Source organism: Papilio machaon, chromosome 1, assembly GCF_912999745.1.
Source record: "Papilio machaon chromosome 1, ilPapMach1.1, whole genome shotgun sequence".
In the NCBI taxonomy this organism is placed as follows: Eukaryota; Metazoa; Arthropoda; class Insecta; order Lepidoptera; family Papilionidae; genus Papilio; species Papilio machaon.
Window position 1 is genome coordinate 1,308,906 of NC_059986.1, and position 17,765 is coordinate 1,326,670.

The 17,765-nt window shown below is 35.4% G+C and overlaps 2 protein-coding genes across 2 annotated transcripts; one reads left to right on the top strand and one right to left on the bottom strand.

Annotated features, from left to right (window-relative positions):
* The first annotated feature begins 356 nt into the window (after window positions 1–356).
* Window positions 357–3,873, top strand: LOC106712729. The gene is made up of 8 exons (XM_045679844.1): window positions 357–626; window positions 911–1,008; window positions 1,143–1,263; window positions 1,553–1,656; window positions 2,590–2,866; window positions 3,015–3,112; window positions 3,318–3,438; window positions 3,727–3,873. The coding sequence occupies exons 1-8, from the start codon at window positions 357–359 to the stop codon at window positions 3,871–3,873; spliced, it is 1,236 nt and encodes a 411-aa protein (XP_045535800.1).
* A 2,271-nt stretch (window positions 3,874–6,144) lies between these two features.
* LOC106712728 (maestro heat-like repeat-containing protein family member 1) lies at window positions 6,145–16,938 on the bottom strand. The gene is made up of 12 exons (XM_014505367.2): window positions 16,795–16,938; window positions 16,544–16,721; window positions 15,111–15,282; window positions 12,791–12,980; window positions 9,880–12,718; window positions 9,644–9,797; window positions 9,302–9,559; window positions 8,817–9,016; window positions 8,361–8,558; window positions 7,939–8,221; window positions 6,924–7,161; window positions 6,145–6,475 (listed from the first exon to the last, which is right to left on the bottom strand). Exons 1-12 carry the CDS (start codon window positions 16,823–16,825, stop codon window positions 6,288–6,290), a joined length of 4,929 nt encoding a protein of 1,642 aa, XP_014360853.2. The 5' UTR covers window positions 16,826–16,938; the 3' UTR covers window positions 6,145–6,287.
* Window positions 16,939–17,765: the final 827 nt, after the last annotated feature.

Genomic DNA, 17,765 nt, shown 5'->3' on the forward strand with positions numbered 1-17,765 from the left:
CCAGAATGGGTGAAGAAAACAAAAAATCTCTGCTTGAACTCTTCTTTTACTGGCGCCATTTTCCAAAAATTTTTTTTATTATTCTAATAAATTGCTTCATTTTTTCGTAACTGTTTTAAAAATAGTTGTTCCGTACATGTGCGGATTGCAATTACCGGCTTTCCGCACTCGTAATGAAATATACTATTTCACGTGCTTTCTTTTTAACGAAAATCATCATTCTGCAATTATTAATTTAATGTGTGGAGTTTTTTTTCTATATCTGCTCATATTACATAATCTTTGTGTCATAGATGTCATTGACAGTTAGAATCGTTTGTGATTTATATTTCAAATATAATTTGTAACTTTAAAAAATGTCCGTCAGCAATGAGAGAGTTAATTCTTTAATATTCGATTATTTAACGACTTCGAGGACAGACTTCCAAGTGTATGATTTAAAGTCGACCCCGAAAACAGCGTTCACAGAGAACAAGCATACAAAAACAGTAAACGTAGATAAGAAAAGGGAAGTCACTATAAAATATACTCAGACTTTGAACGAATGGAAAAGCGTACCTTTCGATTTATTGATCGGAGCGAAGCCGATCCTGCAAACAAATCCTCATCGTATACAACCACCTTTCGTAAGTATTTTTTTGTAATCTACCAAAAAAATGCATTCTGATAGCTTTACTACAGCAAATTTTACTAACATTATAAATGCGGAAGTTTGGATGGATGTTTGTTTGAAGGTATCTCTAGAAAGACTCAACGGATCTCCATAAAATTTGGCATAGATGTAGATCACAGTCTGGAAAAACACAAAGACTACTTATTATGTTTTTTTTTATTCCGGGCGGACGTAGTCGCGGGCTAGAGCTAGTCGGTTTATATCTTCCGATGTAACATCTTTATTAACTACTCTTAGGAAAAGGCACCTGATTTGAGAGCGGATGAGGTCAGAAAAACACGACCTCGTCTCATCATATCACCTGCAGTCGTCGTGGACGACGTCGATGACAAGATGTAAGTTTTAATCATAAATCGCGTAAAAAAAAAAACAATTCATACCTTTTTTGTATGTACGCAAACTAACAAATCTAAATTGTAACACAACATACGAACAAGTGACATTTCCCATAACAATTATCACTATTTAGAACCCGAAACATTCTGATGGAGAGTACTTATACTTCGGAAACAAGGAAAGCATTCCGGCTTACTCAAGATCGGCCCGAAGTGAAGGCACCCTTGGGCGGGAAATACGCTCCGTCACGAGTGGTGAGTCCTCAGTCGCTAGGCCAGTTGTATGTCAGCGCTAATTTCGAGCGCGACTGGCCTACTGAGCTGGCCTGGTGTGAACGAGACATAACAAAGTAACACTTTTCTTGTAAAAATTTTCACTTTTTGTGTGACAAGAACAAAAAAACAGCGCCGGAGTTACACGACTAGTTTCTTAATAAAAAAAAAAGATCGTAATACTCTAGAAGATAATCATAACTATAAGAATTCAAATCCTAGCTCGATGTTCCTACTTCGGTGTTCTCATTTAAGACTTGTTAATTTCTAGTTAGATCTCCCGAAAATGGCACCACCTACTGTATCACCGGAATGGCGTATGGACTCCATGAAATGGGATAGAAAACAATTGAGAAGTTACTGCGAGCCGACAATGTATTTTTGGACAAAACGGAGGCAGTGTTGAATTCCACAAATGTTTTGTCACTTTCGAAGTAAGTTTCTCGATTTTAAATATAACACTTCTGTAAAAGACCAGATTAAAAATCTATTTTTCATATGTATTTAAATGTCATTTACGTAATTATCATATATAGTCCCTTCGATTTGTGATTTTTAATAATATTAATTTACATTTATATTTCAGGTAAAGATTTTAAGAATCACGTAGTTTGCGGCAAAAGTTTGCAGCGTTTTTATAAGTTTATGTTTTTAAATGATATCTAGCGAGTTAATAACTTAGCTTATAAACTTGTGGTAGAATTTTGTACATAAGTATACACAAACAGTTCACAGGTGAAATAACCTTGTGAATTTCTAGTGGTATTTTTGATTAGCTTATATGATTTTCATAAGATTTTTAATTATAATAATAGCTATTTGTTAAATGTATAAACGACGTACTTGGCTGAGAAGAAGAAGAAGAAACGTATAAATATGTTATTTACCTTGTAATGTTTTAATTTAAATAAATTTATTTTATGTTAATGCATTTTTATTTAACTTTGTTGCACGTCTTTTTCACAAGGATTCCTAAGGCAATAGGACACTTGAATCTTACCATAGTAACAAATGTAACCTCCTTTTCAAGTTTTTATTAAACTTTAAATATAATGTGTTTCTTAAAATCAAAGGCCGGCAACGCATCTGCGATTCCTCTAGTATTGCAGATGTATCTATGGGCGTCGATGAACACCTTGGTGTTCCCGCTGCTCATTTGCCCTCTTTTATAAAAAAAAAATTGTGAAAAAAATTTGACGTTTTATGTCATACAAGCAATTTCTTTGATAATCGTATTTTCGAGGTTTATTTTGTAGTCACAGTTTTTATTTTGATTATTTTATTTTTGATTTAATTCAACGTATACAGTAAAAAAAACTGCACAATGACTACTCGACTGAAAGATTTAGATTCTATGATAAACAACTATAGGACTACTATGACCAATGATTATAGAGATAATGCGATAGAACCGATAATAAAAACTGTATATCAAGAGAAAAAACCTTTTATCCGAGAGAAATGGAAATATGTTAAATATATTCACACTATGAGGGACTGGGATGGAGAGCGAGCACCTTTTGATTTTACAATTCCGAGGAAAGATATTTTACGTACAAATCCACATCATATCCAACCAGTTTATGTTAGTACACATATTAAATTATAAATCAATGATTTCTTATCAATTTCAAACAACCTTCCATGCCTTTTAGACAGACCTATTTCTATCAAATAAAAGCATTATAAGAACGAATATAGAATATACGAAAATAGACATATATTATTTTTAGGGGAAACCAAAAGATTTAGATTTGGAGAATGTGAGGAAGACGAGACCGCGACTCGTCATGACTCCCGCCGTTAGTATGGACGACATGAAAGACCAGGAGTAAGTATAGTTCTTTTCAAATATCTTGGCGGCTCAAGGTCATCGGAGTACTGCTCAATGCCGTCCCCTCTCATCCCGCTACACGAAATTAGGAGCCGAAAAGATTTCTGACAACTACTGTACAATATTACCAATTTCATCAAAATAAGTTTTAAGTTAGAATAACCGCGAAATACAAAACTATATCAAATACATTAATTTTCAGTAAACGGAATCTGCTTATGAACAGTTCGTACACTACGCGAATGACCACAGACTACAAACCTGTCACCGATGTGTCAAACGTCGTGGCGCCGTTGCTTGGAAAATATTCACCGGCATCACCGGTAATTTGTGTAGTAAGAGATAATAAGATAAATGTGCAGTTGGATTGCCTAAAGTGAATACAAAATTTAAAAAAAAAATCTGCTTCCCACAGCCGCGTTGTAGAACGGTCTGTCTTCGGGTCTTCAAACTATCTCCTTAAAGGCCGGCAACATATCTGCGGTTCCTCTAGTGTTTGCCCTCTTCTCTTATAAAATAATTGATTCGAATTTTTACACATATAAATATATGTTTTATCAATTAAATATTTTTTCAAGTTAAAATGATCACTAATCATTTTTTTTCATTAGTTAACAATAGCGAAATACAAGCAGCCGTACGTATCTCCGGAATGGCGTATGGAGACAACGTCGTGGGATCAGAGACAGATCAGGGACTACTGCGACGCTAACAAAGTCTTCTGGCTTTATACGAGGCCGAAACGAGGCAAGACATAAAAAGTATTAATTTTTTATCAGTTTGATTTCACTGTCAAATTAATAGTTGTATAATCTTTACCATAGACAAATACAGATTATTAATGCGGATAAAATGCGCTATGGCGTTGTGGTCTTTTTTTAATATATCAATTTAGTTATATTTTAAAAATGTATTTTTTATATTTATTTATTAAAATCCTTTTATTTCTATATCATAATTTATTACATGATGAAATTAAGTGTTTACCTAGTTTTATATACAGGTAGATTTTAAATAAATAAACATTTCACGAGTCAAATTATTTTATTTATTAAGCTTAATAACGTTCATATACAATTCGAATTTCATTTCAACATTTACTTACACTACATAAGGCTTTTCATGATTATATAAATCAGCACTTAAAAAAAATACAACAATAAAAAAAACGTCTTTAAATCAAACTTATATTTAAATATCACAAATATTCGATAAAAAATAACAATTTCGAAATAATACAATAACAACGTTTAAATAAACTTAATTAAAAAAAAAACAGAATATTTTACATATTTTTCGATTTTTTATTTCAACAAAATCTTACTAAACGCATGTCACATGGTAGATGCTATGAAGTTTGACACAACGAAAAAGTTTGTCATACTACGCCAATGTTCATACGTGGATGTGTTTAGATCGGTTGTGAATCGGTTCAAAAGTTTAACTCACATTGGCTTTAACAGTTGAGCTGCGGATCAACTACTAAATTGACAGTTCACAACTCATATGATGTGATATAACTATGTGAGTCGCATAGATTTATTAAATTGAGCTGATCTGCTGCCTGTTCAATGATCTGATTGATATATATATGCGAAGTATGTGCTGATCTACAGCTCAATTTTAGTTTGAGTTTGATTATTCATATGACATTAAACTACTATAGGTTTCGTGAATATAAATAAGCCTTACAATATATAATATATAACATTTGGTTAACAATTTCATACCAAATAACTAAACTATGGTTTTTTTTTATAAGATTTTTAATTTTTTTATCAGTCTCACTGTAACACTCGTCAAACATTATAGACATTTTTTTAACTTTTAAGATTAACATGTTTTTTAAATTTTTAACAATAACTGCAATTACATATAATGTATGTACACTATTATTTGGTGGCCACACATTCAATGCCAACTCTTTCAAAATTATTTTTATATGAATAAATCGTAATAACATGTGTTAAAATAAATTTAGAAGCTTTTTTATGAAGTCAAAAGAACGGTTACAAAAATAACACATTTGAAAGCATAAATACCTTTTGTCTGTTCCTTGGCTTATAAAAAAAACAATCTGTCAACAAATTCACTTAAAAATAACGTGGTAACACCAAATTGGTGTGAAAATGCTAGAAGTAAATAGCATAATATACAAATTAAACATATTAATTAAATGCTTATAGTTAATGTTTTATATTTATGAGTGGAACGACATAAAACGTGTATGAGAAATGTATGAATAATGTATGAACTTCACAATACCAATCTTTTGTCAAAACTAACGGATTTTTTTTAGCCGACTTCAAAAACAAGGAGGTTATCAATTCGACTGTATTTTTTTTAGATACGTTTTTTACTCATGATTCTATATTTTTGTAATATATTCTAAAATCAATCCTTCTTGTGTCTGTTAAATGTTTTATTTTCGCTATTTTATTTAGTTATTTTAATGTTCATTCATGAATTTAAAAAAAAAGTAATAAGTAGCCCAGACTATGTTTTACATCCGTGCCGAATTTCATCAAGATCCGTTGAGCTGTACATCCATCCATCCATACATTTATAATATTAGTAAGAAGTAAGATTGCCCTACAATATCAATTAATGTCGTTTGGGCGCTGAATAAGTAAGCGAGAGACAAATACTTTTGTGTCATTTTATCAAATTGTTAGGTGACAAGCATTTTTGTATGTAATTGTTTTTTTTTATATTACAATTTGGCAAACGAGCAAGTGACCACATGAATTCGTCGAAATGGCGAAGCGACCGCTGCCCATAGACATTCGCAATTGTAGACGCGTTGCCTAAATCGACGAAGGAGGAGACAAAAAGAGAATATTTAACCTTCCTATGCATCTCTTCCTCCTTCACATACACCTCCCCTTCCCATCCTTTCCTTATAAGAAAATGGGTGGGAAGGGAAAGAGGATTAAAATTAAGCCACCGTCACCACACTCATCAGACTGTACGCGGAATTACTTCTACTTGACGCCTGTCTTCTGTATGGTTGTGGATGTATGGATGATCTCAACAAAAATACTCTGAATACATTTTTTTTTGTATGTTTTTTATATCTTCAAATATTTATTTCATGTCCATTTCTTATCACCATCTTCACCATCATATGGTCATATGGTCTTTGTGGTACAATATTGACCATATGACGTGGTCATTCATGATGAGCGCAGACCAGACATATGTTAGCAAGAGCCAGAGCCGAGTTCTGTCTCACAACCGGATTTGGATCTTTGATCAACTGAAGTAAACGAGTTCTAGCACTTTTTGTTATATCTGGATCTAGATCTATTTCTTCTGATGTCTTCTCTTGTATACGGTTAAGTTCCGCGTACAATAAACCTGAGGAAAATATATAATTATCTAGATATTTTTTTTGAATTTTTTTATCTGCCTTTTAGTAATTATTCTTTCTTTTATTTGATTTCCTAGAATCATCAATTAAAATGCGATCTCTTTTTTAGACAAAAGTGATGTGGAATATGTCCCTTTCCTATCCCTTTTTTTTTAAGAGTCATTCATTAATCCTGTGATACACGAATGGAGGGAAGGGTTCAGAGAAAAATCACGAAACATCACAATTAAGAAGAAGGACCTATAATAAAATATCACATGCATATATTTTCTGAAAGATTAACTTAAATTTAATGAAAAAATCATCATTTTGTAAATTTCACTACTAATTTGGAAAAAATACACGTGCTTTTAAGTTTCAGAAGAGAAGAGAGTCAATAAGTTGGTAAAAAGATTAAGGAAGGGGTGGTGGGGAGAGTTAAGAAGTAGAACTGACCTATCAACAGCGGAGGATGTGGCTTCATCTCCTCGCTGGTGCAGTGCAGGTAGTTGACAGCGGCCTGCAGACAAGTTGGCACACAGCGAGGCATCTCCTCCGCCAGGAGACGCAGCAGCGCGCTCAGGAACTGGTCCAGGAACAGCCGGCCCTCGTCCAGGAGGTGAGCTTGTACGAACTCATTCGACTTCTTTACATTCAATGTTTTGAATACTTCACGTAATGTAAATTTACTCGCCTGAAATATCACATGTTGTTTAAAAGATATTTTTGATGATAACAACTGTTTAAATCAGGGATCCCCAAACTATTTTGGACAAGTGACCCCCTTTTCCAAAATGAACCGTTACCACAGACCCCTATGGCCAAATTACCTACTTTAAATATCAAATATTATTATTATTCATTCTAACTTAGGTCAATAGAAGAAGACAAAGTGAGAATTAGCAATGCTTTAAGTTCAATATCGACGACTTTGGAAATCCCTAATTTAGAATAATATATTTTGGACTTAAGTCTGGTCTTTCACTGACAATCTTCGAATATAACGGTATTTGATGTCTGTTTACACAATTTTTTTTAGACTGGTATTGTCTATTTCGTATGTTCTTCAATTCAAAAACTATTTAAGAATTCAAATTCAAAACAACAAAAAGTCCACTGTCTCATGAATTAACTTGCATTGCATTTTATGAGATAGACTATTACGTATATAAAAACTTTTAATTAAAAGATTTTAAACCTTATCTTCATCAACGATTTATATTAGGTATATATTTAGGTCACTACTTTTTACTCAACATATTATTTATTGTATTTTATATACATAATAACTAACTGTTACCCGCGATTCTGTCTGCGCCGAATTAAAAAAAACGTACATTAGCCTATGTGTTCTTCCAAACAGTGTTCTACATCTGTGCCAAATTTCCGGAGATAACTTCAAATAAACATCCATCCATCAAAACATTCACATTTAAAATATTAATAAGATAAAGTTGTTTATGAAACTTACCCTAACAACAGCAGGATTGTTATCACACAAATGCATTAAGAAGCAGGGTAGGGAACTAACAGCTTGTTCGAGGAGCGTCTCCGAGCTGACTCTGGTGGAGATGATGCCGAACAATCTGATGGAAGACTCCCGCAGCTGAGAGCACTCCGTGTTCATGAACGGACGTATCTTCTGCGATATCGACAGCAGCTCGCGGTCAAACTCCTTGTCTAACGTCTCCAGCTCTATCAGTAAACAGCTCAGACCTTGGATGGCGGCCAGAGGTACGTTATCAATCGGCAATCTGAATGAAAATATTAACAACGTTACTAAAGTTAAGCATCAAAGAAAGATCTATTTTTAAGACTTAAAAACGATCGTAATCACTAAAGATATATCCGACTCGAAGGACTTAAACTCGAAGGACCAAAGCAACAACTAACTGTGTCTTCTGTGCATCTATGCCCTGGCTGAGCGCGCTGAGCGCGGCGGGCAGTGCGGCGTGGCGCAGCGCGTGCGGCAGACGGGCCACGTTGGCGGCGCCGCGCAGGCTGGCGGCGCGCACTCGCGGGTGCTCATCCTTCCACCCCGTGCTCAGCGTCGCCAGGATCGTCTCCGCCAACACCGGGTTATCGCTGCAACTGGAATATAATCAAATTACTAGTACTTTTTAATTCAATTTCATTTCGATTGACGTCTGTTTTTCTTTTATAAGTAAACAAATCAATACGTAGTTTGGTTGCCAACCTTTTTGAAAGACAAATTAGAAGCGTTTTCAAATAATTAAAACAGAAGTGAATTTTTAATATTTATACATCGAAAACAACGTGAAACTGTCTGCCGGTATATTAAGATGGTGGTGGTACTTTTCCATTGCCGTTACGTGTATATCTACCGACCGTTGGTCGAGCAGGTTGGCGAGGAGCGCGACGGCGGCGCAGCGCTGTGGGGGCAGCGGCGCACGCGCACACCGCGCCAGCCGCGCCGCACAGCTCGCCAGCCGGGCACCGGCCAGCGCGCCCGCCAGCAGCGCCGCCAGCTCGCCCAGCGTGCCCTCGCCGTGCTCCACCGACAGGCACAGCGAGCACGCCTCTCTCACCTACACGACGCCATTATGTAATGATCACCTCACGTCGCTTGGTAAACAACTCTCATACTAAATCGCTAAAGGGAATCTCTCAGTGACCACCACAAAACTGTGGATGCGAGCGAAAAAGATTGAAAACGGACGAAACAACTTGTAATCAAGTTACCAAACTGCGTTGCAAAGCCAAACAACAGTACAATTGCGTTCGCGCCAAGGTCAGTCGACTTCCTATCTAGAAATTGCAAAAAAAAAAATAAGTTTTTAGCAACACATCCAAAACATGAAACCAGCACTTACCTTTTGACAGTCGGCATGGTCTAGGAATGCATTGAATGTGTGAAGAGTGATCTTGGCGGGGGAGAGTTTGATGGCGTCCCTGTTGGGTACGATGGCGAAGCGCTCGCGGCCGCCGCTGGGCACGGTGTAGGCGGGCGCCGCCGCCTCCAGGTAACACGCCAACGTCGTGTACAGCACCGTGAACATGTCGGAGAACTTCGCGATACAGAGCTGCTTCATTGACGGCACTTGTAACATTTCACCGAGCGCACTTATCAGCTGAAATTACAAACATGAAAAGGGACTTTTTTCTTTTTAAACAGAAAAAACTTTTCTATATTTATGAAATAGAGTGAGACTCACAGTGAGCGGTTGCAGCGCGGCGATGTGAGTTTCGGTGATGTGGTATGGGTCCTCGTATAGTTCGATAGACGTCATCAGTCTGAGGAAGTTGTCTATAATAGCTTCTGAAAGACTTTCGTCGCTTGCTAGACACCGCCAACACGCCATCACTGATCTACAATAGAGACAGTCAGATTAGAGGAAAAATGAATAATTTTGATTAAAAAAAAACATTTTCACAACAATACAAAACTTACGGTTTCAGCGGCAACTTCTGTGTTAGCAGTACAGCTGTGACTGCATTGGAGTGGTGCCTCGTGAGTGAGGTCAGCGGCGCCAGCAGCCGAGCCATGGCATCCTCGCTAACCTCATCCATCTTGGTCAGCATCACCTCCACTATCCTCTCGATGTTCTGGTACAGATCCTGACCTTTCTTCGTGAATAGAACGTTCAACACCGCACTGATCCCCACACTCCTGTACTCCTGGCTGTCGTATCCCTCCAACAAACTCTCTATGAACTGCATCATATGATGATGAGGTATCTTCGATGATATAGTGTCACACAGTATCGTGCAATAATCACTTATCATATTCAGATCATTGGTCAGTATATTATTCTGTAGGTGAGTGAGACTCGCCAGACATTCATTGTCCGCCTCCATAATAAGACCTTCGTACAAATCTTGCGTTTGAATAATCAATTTGATGCAATCCACTGTGGTCAGTCTCACTTGGAAGTTAGTATCGGCGACGCCCGGCACCAGTATCCCTAGTAGATATCCCATCTGACCGAATTTACTCGGAGTTTCGTAATTCAGCTTTACATTTTTAATGTACGAGTCGAAAACAACTTGAAGGATCAGCATGGCCGCCGATCTGATCTCATCATAATCACTACGTATCCACTCCATCAAAAGTCCCATTAGATCATCGATTGTGCTTAAACATGTCGATTGTATTATCAATTCTCTTATCAATTGATGCAGTAGAGTCAACGAATCGTTCAAAGTTTTAGCCAATAAATCATTTTTATCCCTGTTCCCTTCTATTTCATATTTGTGCTTAAATGATGACAGTTCTTCGAAAATACTTCCGAATAAAACTCTCAGTATAGTATTCCTCTCTTCGGGTAATATTCCTTTCTGTAATTTCGTCAGGGCTTTCGAAGCTTTCACTATTATTGGGTACAGTTCCACGTTGCGACCGTCGATGTTTGAGTTGTAGATTTGTGATAAGACAGCATTTAATAATTGCCAACGGTTTCGCAGCGTGATGCTATGATGTGACGCGGGTTGAAGCGCCTTGCTAATTTCGTACAGTGTTGTCACGCTGGCTTTGCACAAATCAAACGGTGGATTGGACTTCAATGTTTCATGCAGAATAGATGTTACATTTTCTCCGAGGCGGGCCAGAACATGTACGTCCAAGCACTCGTTGGCTATCTTTCCGTAACAAGAAATGGCTGCATATTTCACTACACTAATTTCAGTTTCGTGTTTGGCACTTTTCGGTGAAAAGAAGTTAAACATTTTACTGCCTCTCTTAGCCTCATTCTCTTTATAGATTGCATCCAGCTCGTTCATGACGTCTTCCCCGTGCTGCCTGGATGCTATACCGACTGCTTTGCTGACGTAATCGCAACTCTCTAAAGGTATCGCTTTTAAGGAGAAGATTATTATTTTCAAAACTTTTTCGACGGCCGCCGCGTTGGACATGTGACAAGATAGAATAGCCAAGTACTGTAAGGATACGCCTTTTATCATTGGGGACTGTTTCTTGCTTAAAACCTGTTGTGAGAGCAATGTCGCTATCGTCTCCACCCATTTATTGCTATTCACCTGTTCGATGGCGGACACCAACATGTCCAGTAACATGCCGTGCCACTGATCCCTAGATTCATTCTTATCGACGAACTTCAACAATCTTTGGATTTCGACCGTCCAAGAATTCTTCAAATTCTTATGAACATCGCCAGAATATTCCTCCAAGAATATCAACAAACTCTTATTCTTTTCTTTCTCATTGGGATCGACGAGGTGTATTATGCATCTAACAAAAACTAAATCTGCACTAATTTTGACTTCAATAGTTTTGTCTGTAGGCTCGTCTATGATAACATCGGAATTGTTTTGCAGAAGCGAAGTTAAACAATGACTCACTGTAGCCATTGAACTAGTAAATTCTTCAACAGTTAACGCAGTAAGTAATAGATTTCGAAATTGCGTTCTGACACTCGTTACTGTATTACACATAAGTATTAAGGAACTTCTGCAAGTGTCGTGCAGATCTAATATGTCCTGTTTAGGAATGTTGGCAGGTCCTTCGTAGCCACAGTGTTTGATGATAAACTCGACCATAGAGAAGTCTTCGGATGTCGTTATACAATTTCTATAAACTAAACCTACGATCGCTTTCATAAGCAATTTCTTCATTTTCACGTTCTGTTCCATAGTAATCATAACTTTCAGAATAGCTATAAATTTAACAGCGTACTTATCAATAAAGACTTGCGACGACGTCGTCAAGTGTGTCAATATTATCACAGCCTTCATTCTATCTTTTTCGTGGTTATTTTTACAGTGATGTAGAAGACCCTCGATGGTCTGTTCGGGAAACTGTCCGGCCATGTGATCGAAACATCTTAAAACTTCGAAATGATTTTTAACAGTGTGCGGCTGATCATAATCCGGCTCGACGAGGATCAAATTGAACATGGCGTGATTAATAGCAGTTATTACATTGTCATTTAGTGTCAACTTGGGGTTCAAAGCCGACGGTGAAAGCAGATAGGAGATACATTGACTTATGTAGTAGAAGTTCAATGCTGGTTTTCGATACAATGCAAGCAACGAAAGTACAAATTTGTTGACAGTTTCGTTGAACTGCCTTTCAGATATCAGTCTAGTTATTGGGCCGAGCGCTTCTAATATCGATTCAGATACTTTAGGTTCGTGAGATGAGAGCCACTGGTTGTAAAGTACATCGAATATTATGGAGAATTCTGTGACAAAATTTTCTTTGATGGATGTAATGTTGTCAGTCTGAACATTGTCGCCAATCTGTTCAGCGACGGCGACGGCGAAGTGACCGAATGCTGTAAAAAATTTGTAAAAATGAAAACTACCTATCTCAATGGAGTCCTTTCTTCTTTATTGTTTCTACTTACCGTAAGCGAAGGCCTGTTTGACGCCGTCGTGTTTGACTAGTGTAAGAAGGGGCAGCATTTTGCTTAGAATCTCCTTAATATGCGGCACGACGCCGTGCGTGTTGACCGCGGCGAGCGTACCTAGCGTGTGTACGATGGCGTAGTGTGGTACTGACGCCGGCGACAGCTGGTTGATGAGCAGCCTAAGTACCTATACAATATCATAGTACAATTTGTAATGTACCAACAGCTAATTAATGTACATGATCATATTTTGTTTGTAAGTTTATTATTATTGACACGCAGAATACTTTCATTTAGACTTTAGACTATGAATAAATAACCAACTTATCACTACATGTCAGGTTATAATTTACAATACAAGCAATGTTTGTTCAATGTTGTTTGTGTGATTTGTTATATTTTGTAATATATTCCGTGATAAGTAGTCGTCTAAATAAACCTTAAATCCTTACAGTTGTTAACATTTATTCAATTATTATTCATAATTAACCACCAGTATTATATCTACTATTAAAACCTTTTAAGAGTTTGTAAATCTTTCGGATGACTTTTTTAGACTTGATTGTTAAATGGAAAAATACATGTTTGTACTATTTGACTAGTTGTTACCCGCGACTCTGTCCGCACCGAATTAAAAAACGTAATCAATAGCCTATGTGTTCTTCCAGACTATGTTCTACATCTGTGCCAAATTTCATCAAGATCCGTTGAGACGTACCGGAGATACCTTCAAACATACGTCCATCTATCCATCCATCCATCTAAACATTCGCGTTTATTAGTAAGATTAGTGTTAAAAACAATAAATTGTTTATTTCATCTGAGGTAACACAATATCCTAATGCCTAACACATGTTATTAACTTTGTGAGCTCTGATATCTGAAGAGATAATACAAATCATGCACATGGCGTACAAACAAAGGCAATATATTTACATTAGCGCATGAATCATGCAGTCTGTTCCAGAGCTTGGAATGAAAACATGTTTATCTTAAACTTTATTTACGCGTTCTCTTATGATTCTGTTTGTAATGTTTAAAAATAGAATGCTATCTTAACAATTTCACCTTTATAAGGCTGTAATCGAAGTCTTATTAAAAACAGACATGTCCGTGTAAACAATTTAAACACTGAAACTTTTCAAAATAAATCCACAGATAATAAAATAACATCATCAGCCAGTTACATGTGTTAATGCCTCTTTTGCAGTGAATTCGACTAGGTTTATGTTTGAACCTGGTTTTACCTTTGATACAATAACAAAAGCACCACACACATAAAATGTTGTGCAACTTCACTAACAAAATCATAACATCTATCTATATATATAAAAGAAAGTTGTGTTAGTTACACCATTAACGGCAGTAACTCAAGAACGGCTGAATCGATTTGACTGAAAATTGGTGAGCAGGTAGCTTAGAACCAGGAATAGGACATAGGATAATTTTTACCCCGTTTTCTTTTCTTTTTTTTTTATTCCGCGCGGACGGAGTCGCGGGAAAAAGCTAGTTTAACATAAATTATTGCCAGTATTGATATCCACTAATAGCACATGTACTTTGTAAATTTTTACTAATCCTTTATTAGCAAAACAAAATTTTTATTTGTAAACTAGCTGTCGCCCGCGACTTCGTCTGCGCGGAATTAAAAAAAAACTTAATTTGTAGCCTATATGTTTTTCCAGACTATGTTTTATCTATATATATAAAAGAAAGTCGTGTTAGTTACACTATTTATAACTCAAGAACGGCTGAATCGATTTGACTGAAAATTGGTGGGCAGGTAGCTTAGAACCAGGAAACGGACATAGGATAATTTTTACCCCGTTTTTTATTTTTTATTCCGCGCGGACGGAGTCGCGGGTAAAAGCTAGTATCTATATAAAATTTCATTAAGATCCATCAAGCCTTTCTGAAGATACCTTCAAAAAAACATCATTATACATCCATCTAAATTTTTTAAATTTTTTCTATCATAAAAACCTTCTCCTGACAATAACAAACAACAAAAAAAAAGTGAAGTCGGTCCAGCCATTCACACGTGATGGCGTGACCAAGGTATATAGGGATTCATTTTTATATATATACACATATAATCAATTCATTAAATAGAAGTGTGGCGAGATCAAGAATTAATGTTTAGTATACATAAACCCCGGCAGGTTTCGCTTTGAATATTAATTATTCTAATACGAAATGTTAACATCTATAATCAGAAAATCTGTCAGACATTTAATATACCCATATTGGATTAGCAGAAAGTAATTTAAGTGTTAAATCTTTATTGGAAATAAAGTTGTCAATTAAAAATAATTACCATATCCAAGTACTCATGGCTGACAGCAACCAGCACTGACGAAGCTCCCATTTGTATGATAGGCTCGTAAGCCGTGTTCTCCGTCATTGCCCGAAGCATTGAATTCACCAAATCCGTTGCCGTTTTTGAATTTAGTTTCTTCACTTGATTCACACATGTTTGTTCTAAAACCCTGTTAATAACAACATAAAGTTTTATATACACATTGTTACTGAACTAGGTAGAGGCAAAATCAAAGTAATTTTTTATACTTTACTAAAGTATTCATTAGAGTGATTTTTGACCAATTTTTTAATTAACAATGCAATAAAGTTAAACTTATCATAGTACAGTTCTTTTCAAATATCTTGGCAGTCTAAGGTACCATGCACAGTGCCCCCCCTGCATTCCTCTACAATGCTACACTTAAAATTGTGTTCCGTGCAGAAACTCATGCAAAGTAAAGAACTGCCAACATAACTAAATATTACTATAACATATCTTGCAGCTCTTATGGTGACAGTACTTGTGTTCTATTTTGATGGGTTGTTAATGTAAATGATTGTACCTTTCACTCACAGTATTAAATGTTTTGCAGCAAATTACATTTCACTCTTTTAAATGTACTCTTTAAGTTCTTAGTAATAATATTTTGTATGGAAAATTTCAAGTCTTAAATGTTATGTAATATTGTTTATATACCATAGTAAAAATTAGCTGTAATATAATTATTAATATGGACATAAGTTTGCTAGCACATTTATAATAAAATCTAATGAAAATGTAAAAAGAACTGATATATAATAAATTAAAGTTTTTTTTTTTAATCTTGTGATGCTAATTTAATAAATATAAAGATGTCAACAAGAACTTTTAGTGCAAATTAAAGGACAAGAATAACATTTATACCAACCAAGAACAACAATCTGTGTTCCAAAAACAATACAAAAACATTCAGACATAGACAATATAATAGGCATATCAATGTTTTTCCGTTAACATACATCAAAACTTTTAAAAAGCTAATAGCTAAGAAATAAATAAAATGTAATATTAATTCTCTTATTGTAATAAAAAGGGTTTGTAACAACTTACATGAATCTTTGTTCATCTGCAGTACTATAATATAGTAAAATAAAATGAAATTAAATAGAGGCACCAACTAGTTTTAGTTTTATTATTGTATAGATCAAGGTATTAAAAGAATTGCTTCTAAATATTTATATCTATCTTGATTAACTTAGCAAGGTCACAAAAAGCTAAAAAGGTGAAATGTATGTGTGGCATATAATATTTAGCTGTTAACTATAAAGCATTTGCCTAAATATACAATTTGTTTAAAATGTTAAACAAAATTTAATGAAAATATGGTCGGAAGCAATGAACTATGACTTTAGGTAGTTCTTATAAGACTTATTTTCAACCATGGAAATGGAATTTCGTTGTATACTCACTTAACAATATTACTCAGCTGCGTAGTGTTGACTTTGGCGCTATTCTTATAAAAATCACTAAATATTTCTATCACTTCATTCGGATATGTGTTTGCTATTTTCGTTAGGGACTTAATTACAACATTATTTACGGAATTCTCACTATCCCCAATAGCATTGATTAACACTGTCACAGTCTCTGCAAATTAATTATTCATTAAATTTTTTATACCACAAATGAATTGATTTATAATGCTTAGCAAAAATATTACCTTGTAAACAATTTGTTTCCGTAGTTGACATTATTCCGTATTTTGTCTATCAAAAAAACTTCATATTATAGAAACTTTTTTACAATCTAAAATGAAAACTGTCGAAAGTGAACGAAATGAAAACGACAGAATTACAAGTTTTGTTTCGTACAGCAGCTCAAAGAGTATGTAACTACTTCGTAGTAGCAGCTTATCGAAGAGATCAGTGTTGCCAACAGCGCCGAATATGATTTTTCCCAAATTTTTAATAGTAAGTAAGGTAGTCCAAACGCAAAAAAAACTTTTTTACAATATAAAATGAAAACTGTCGAAAGTGAACGAAATCAAAACGACAAAATTACAAGTTTTGTTTCGTACAGTCGTTTATCGAAGAAATCAGTGTTGCCAACAGCTCCGAATATGATTTTTCTCAAATTTTTAATAGTAAATAAGGTAGCCCAAACGCAAAAAATCCGCTATGAGTAAGTAAAAGGTAAAAGTGTAAGCGTAAGTAAATAAAGATCACTATAGGTGGTTGCGTGGTAGTAGTGTTGTGAATCTTCCCTTCAACGAACATAAAGACCTCGTTCCTCAAGTAGCCTAAAAGGCGACCAGTGTTCATTTAGAATCTTATGTTGCCGATTTCCATTCAAGAAAGCCTAATTGGTGACAAATCGTCTATGTAGGCAACACTGAAGAAATGACAATTTTTACTAATGACCAAAAAGATTCAATTTGAGTACCATAAAGAAGAACGTCAAATAGTAAGAAGTAAATAGAATAGCTAGTCAAAAAAGCTTAGGCTTCCACGCATGAGAAAAGTAATTATGTATATGCTCTAAAATTATGTAAACAGCTCAAATTTACATAGATAATACGAAAAATTCTCTCAGAAACATACATCCATTATTAAAATCGGCTTAACTTTTGACCCTCAAATGTGAATAAAACCTTAACTTCTGTTATAAATCATAAACATCCATAGACTTCTA

Bases quoted from the DNA above. Each gene is read 5' to 3' on its own strand.
- LOC106712728 (XM_014505367.2), bottom strand. From the start codon at position 16,825: ATGTCAACTACGGAAACAAATTGTTTACAAG. The intron at 9,798-9,879 runs GTAAGTTTTGTA...TCTCTATTGTAG, and splicing joins CAGAAGTTGCCGCTGAAACC to ATCAGTGATGGCGTGTTGGC. The intron at 9,560-9,643 runs GTGAGTCTCACT...TTGTAATTTCAG, and splicing joins CCGCGCTGCAACCGCTCACT to CTGATAAGTGCGCTCGGTGA.
- LOC106712729 (XM_045679844.1), top strand. From the start codon at position 357: ATGTCCGTCAGCAATGAGAGAGTTAATTCTTTAATATTCGATTATTTA. The intron at 1,657-2,589 runs GTATTTTTGGAC...CAACGTATACAG, and splicing joins AGTTACTGCGAGCCGACAAT to TAAAAAAAACTGCACAATGA. The intron at 3,113-3,317 runs GTAAGTATAGTT...ATTAATTTTCAG, and splicing joins GACGACATGAAAGACCAGGA to TAAACGGAATCTGCTTATGA.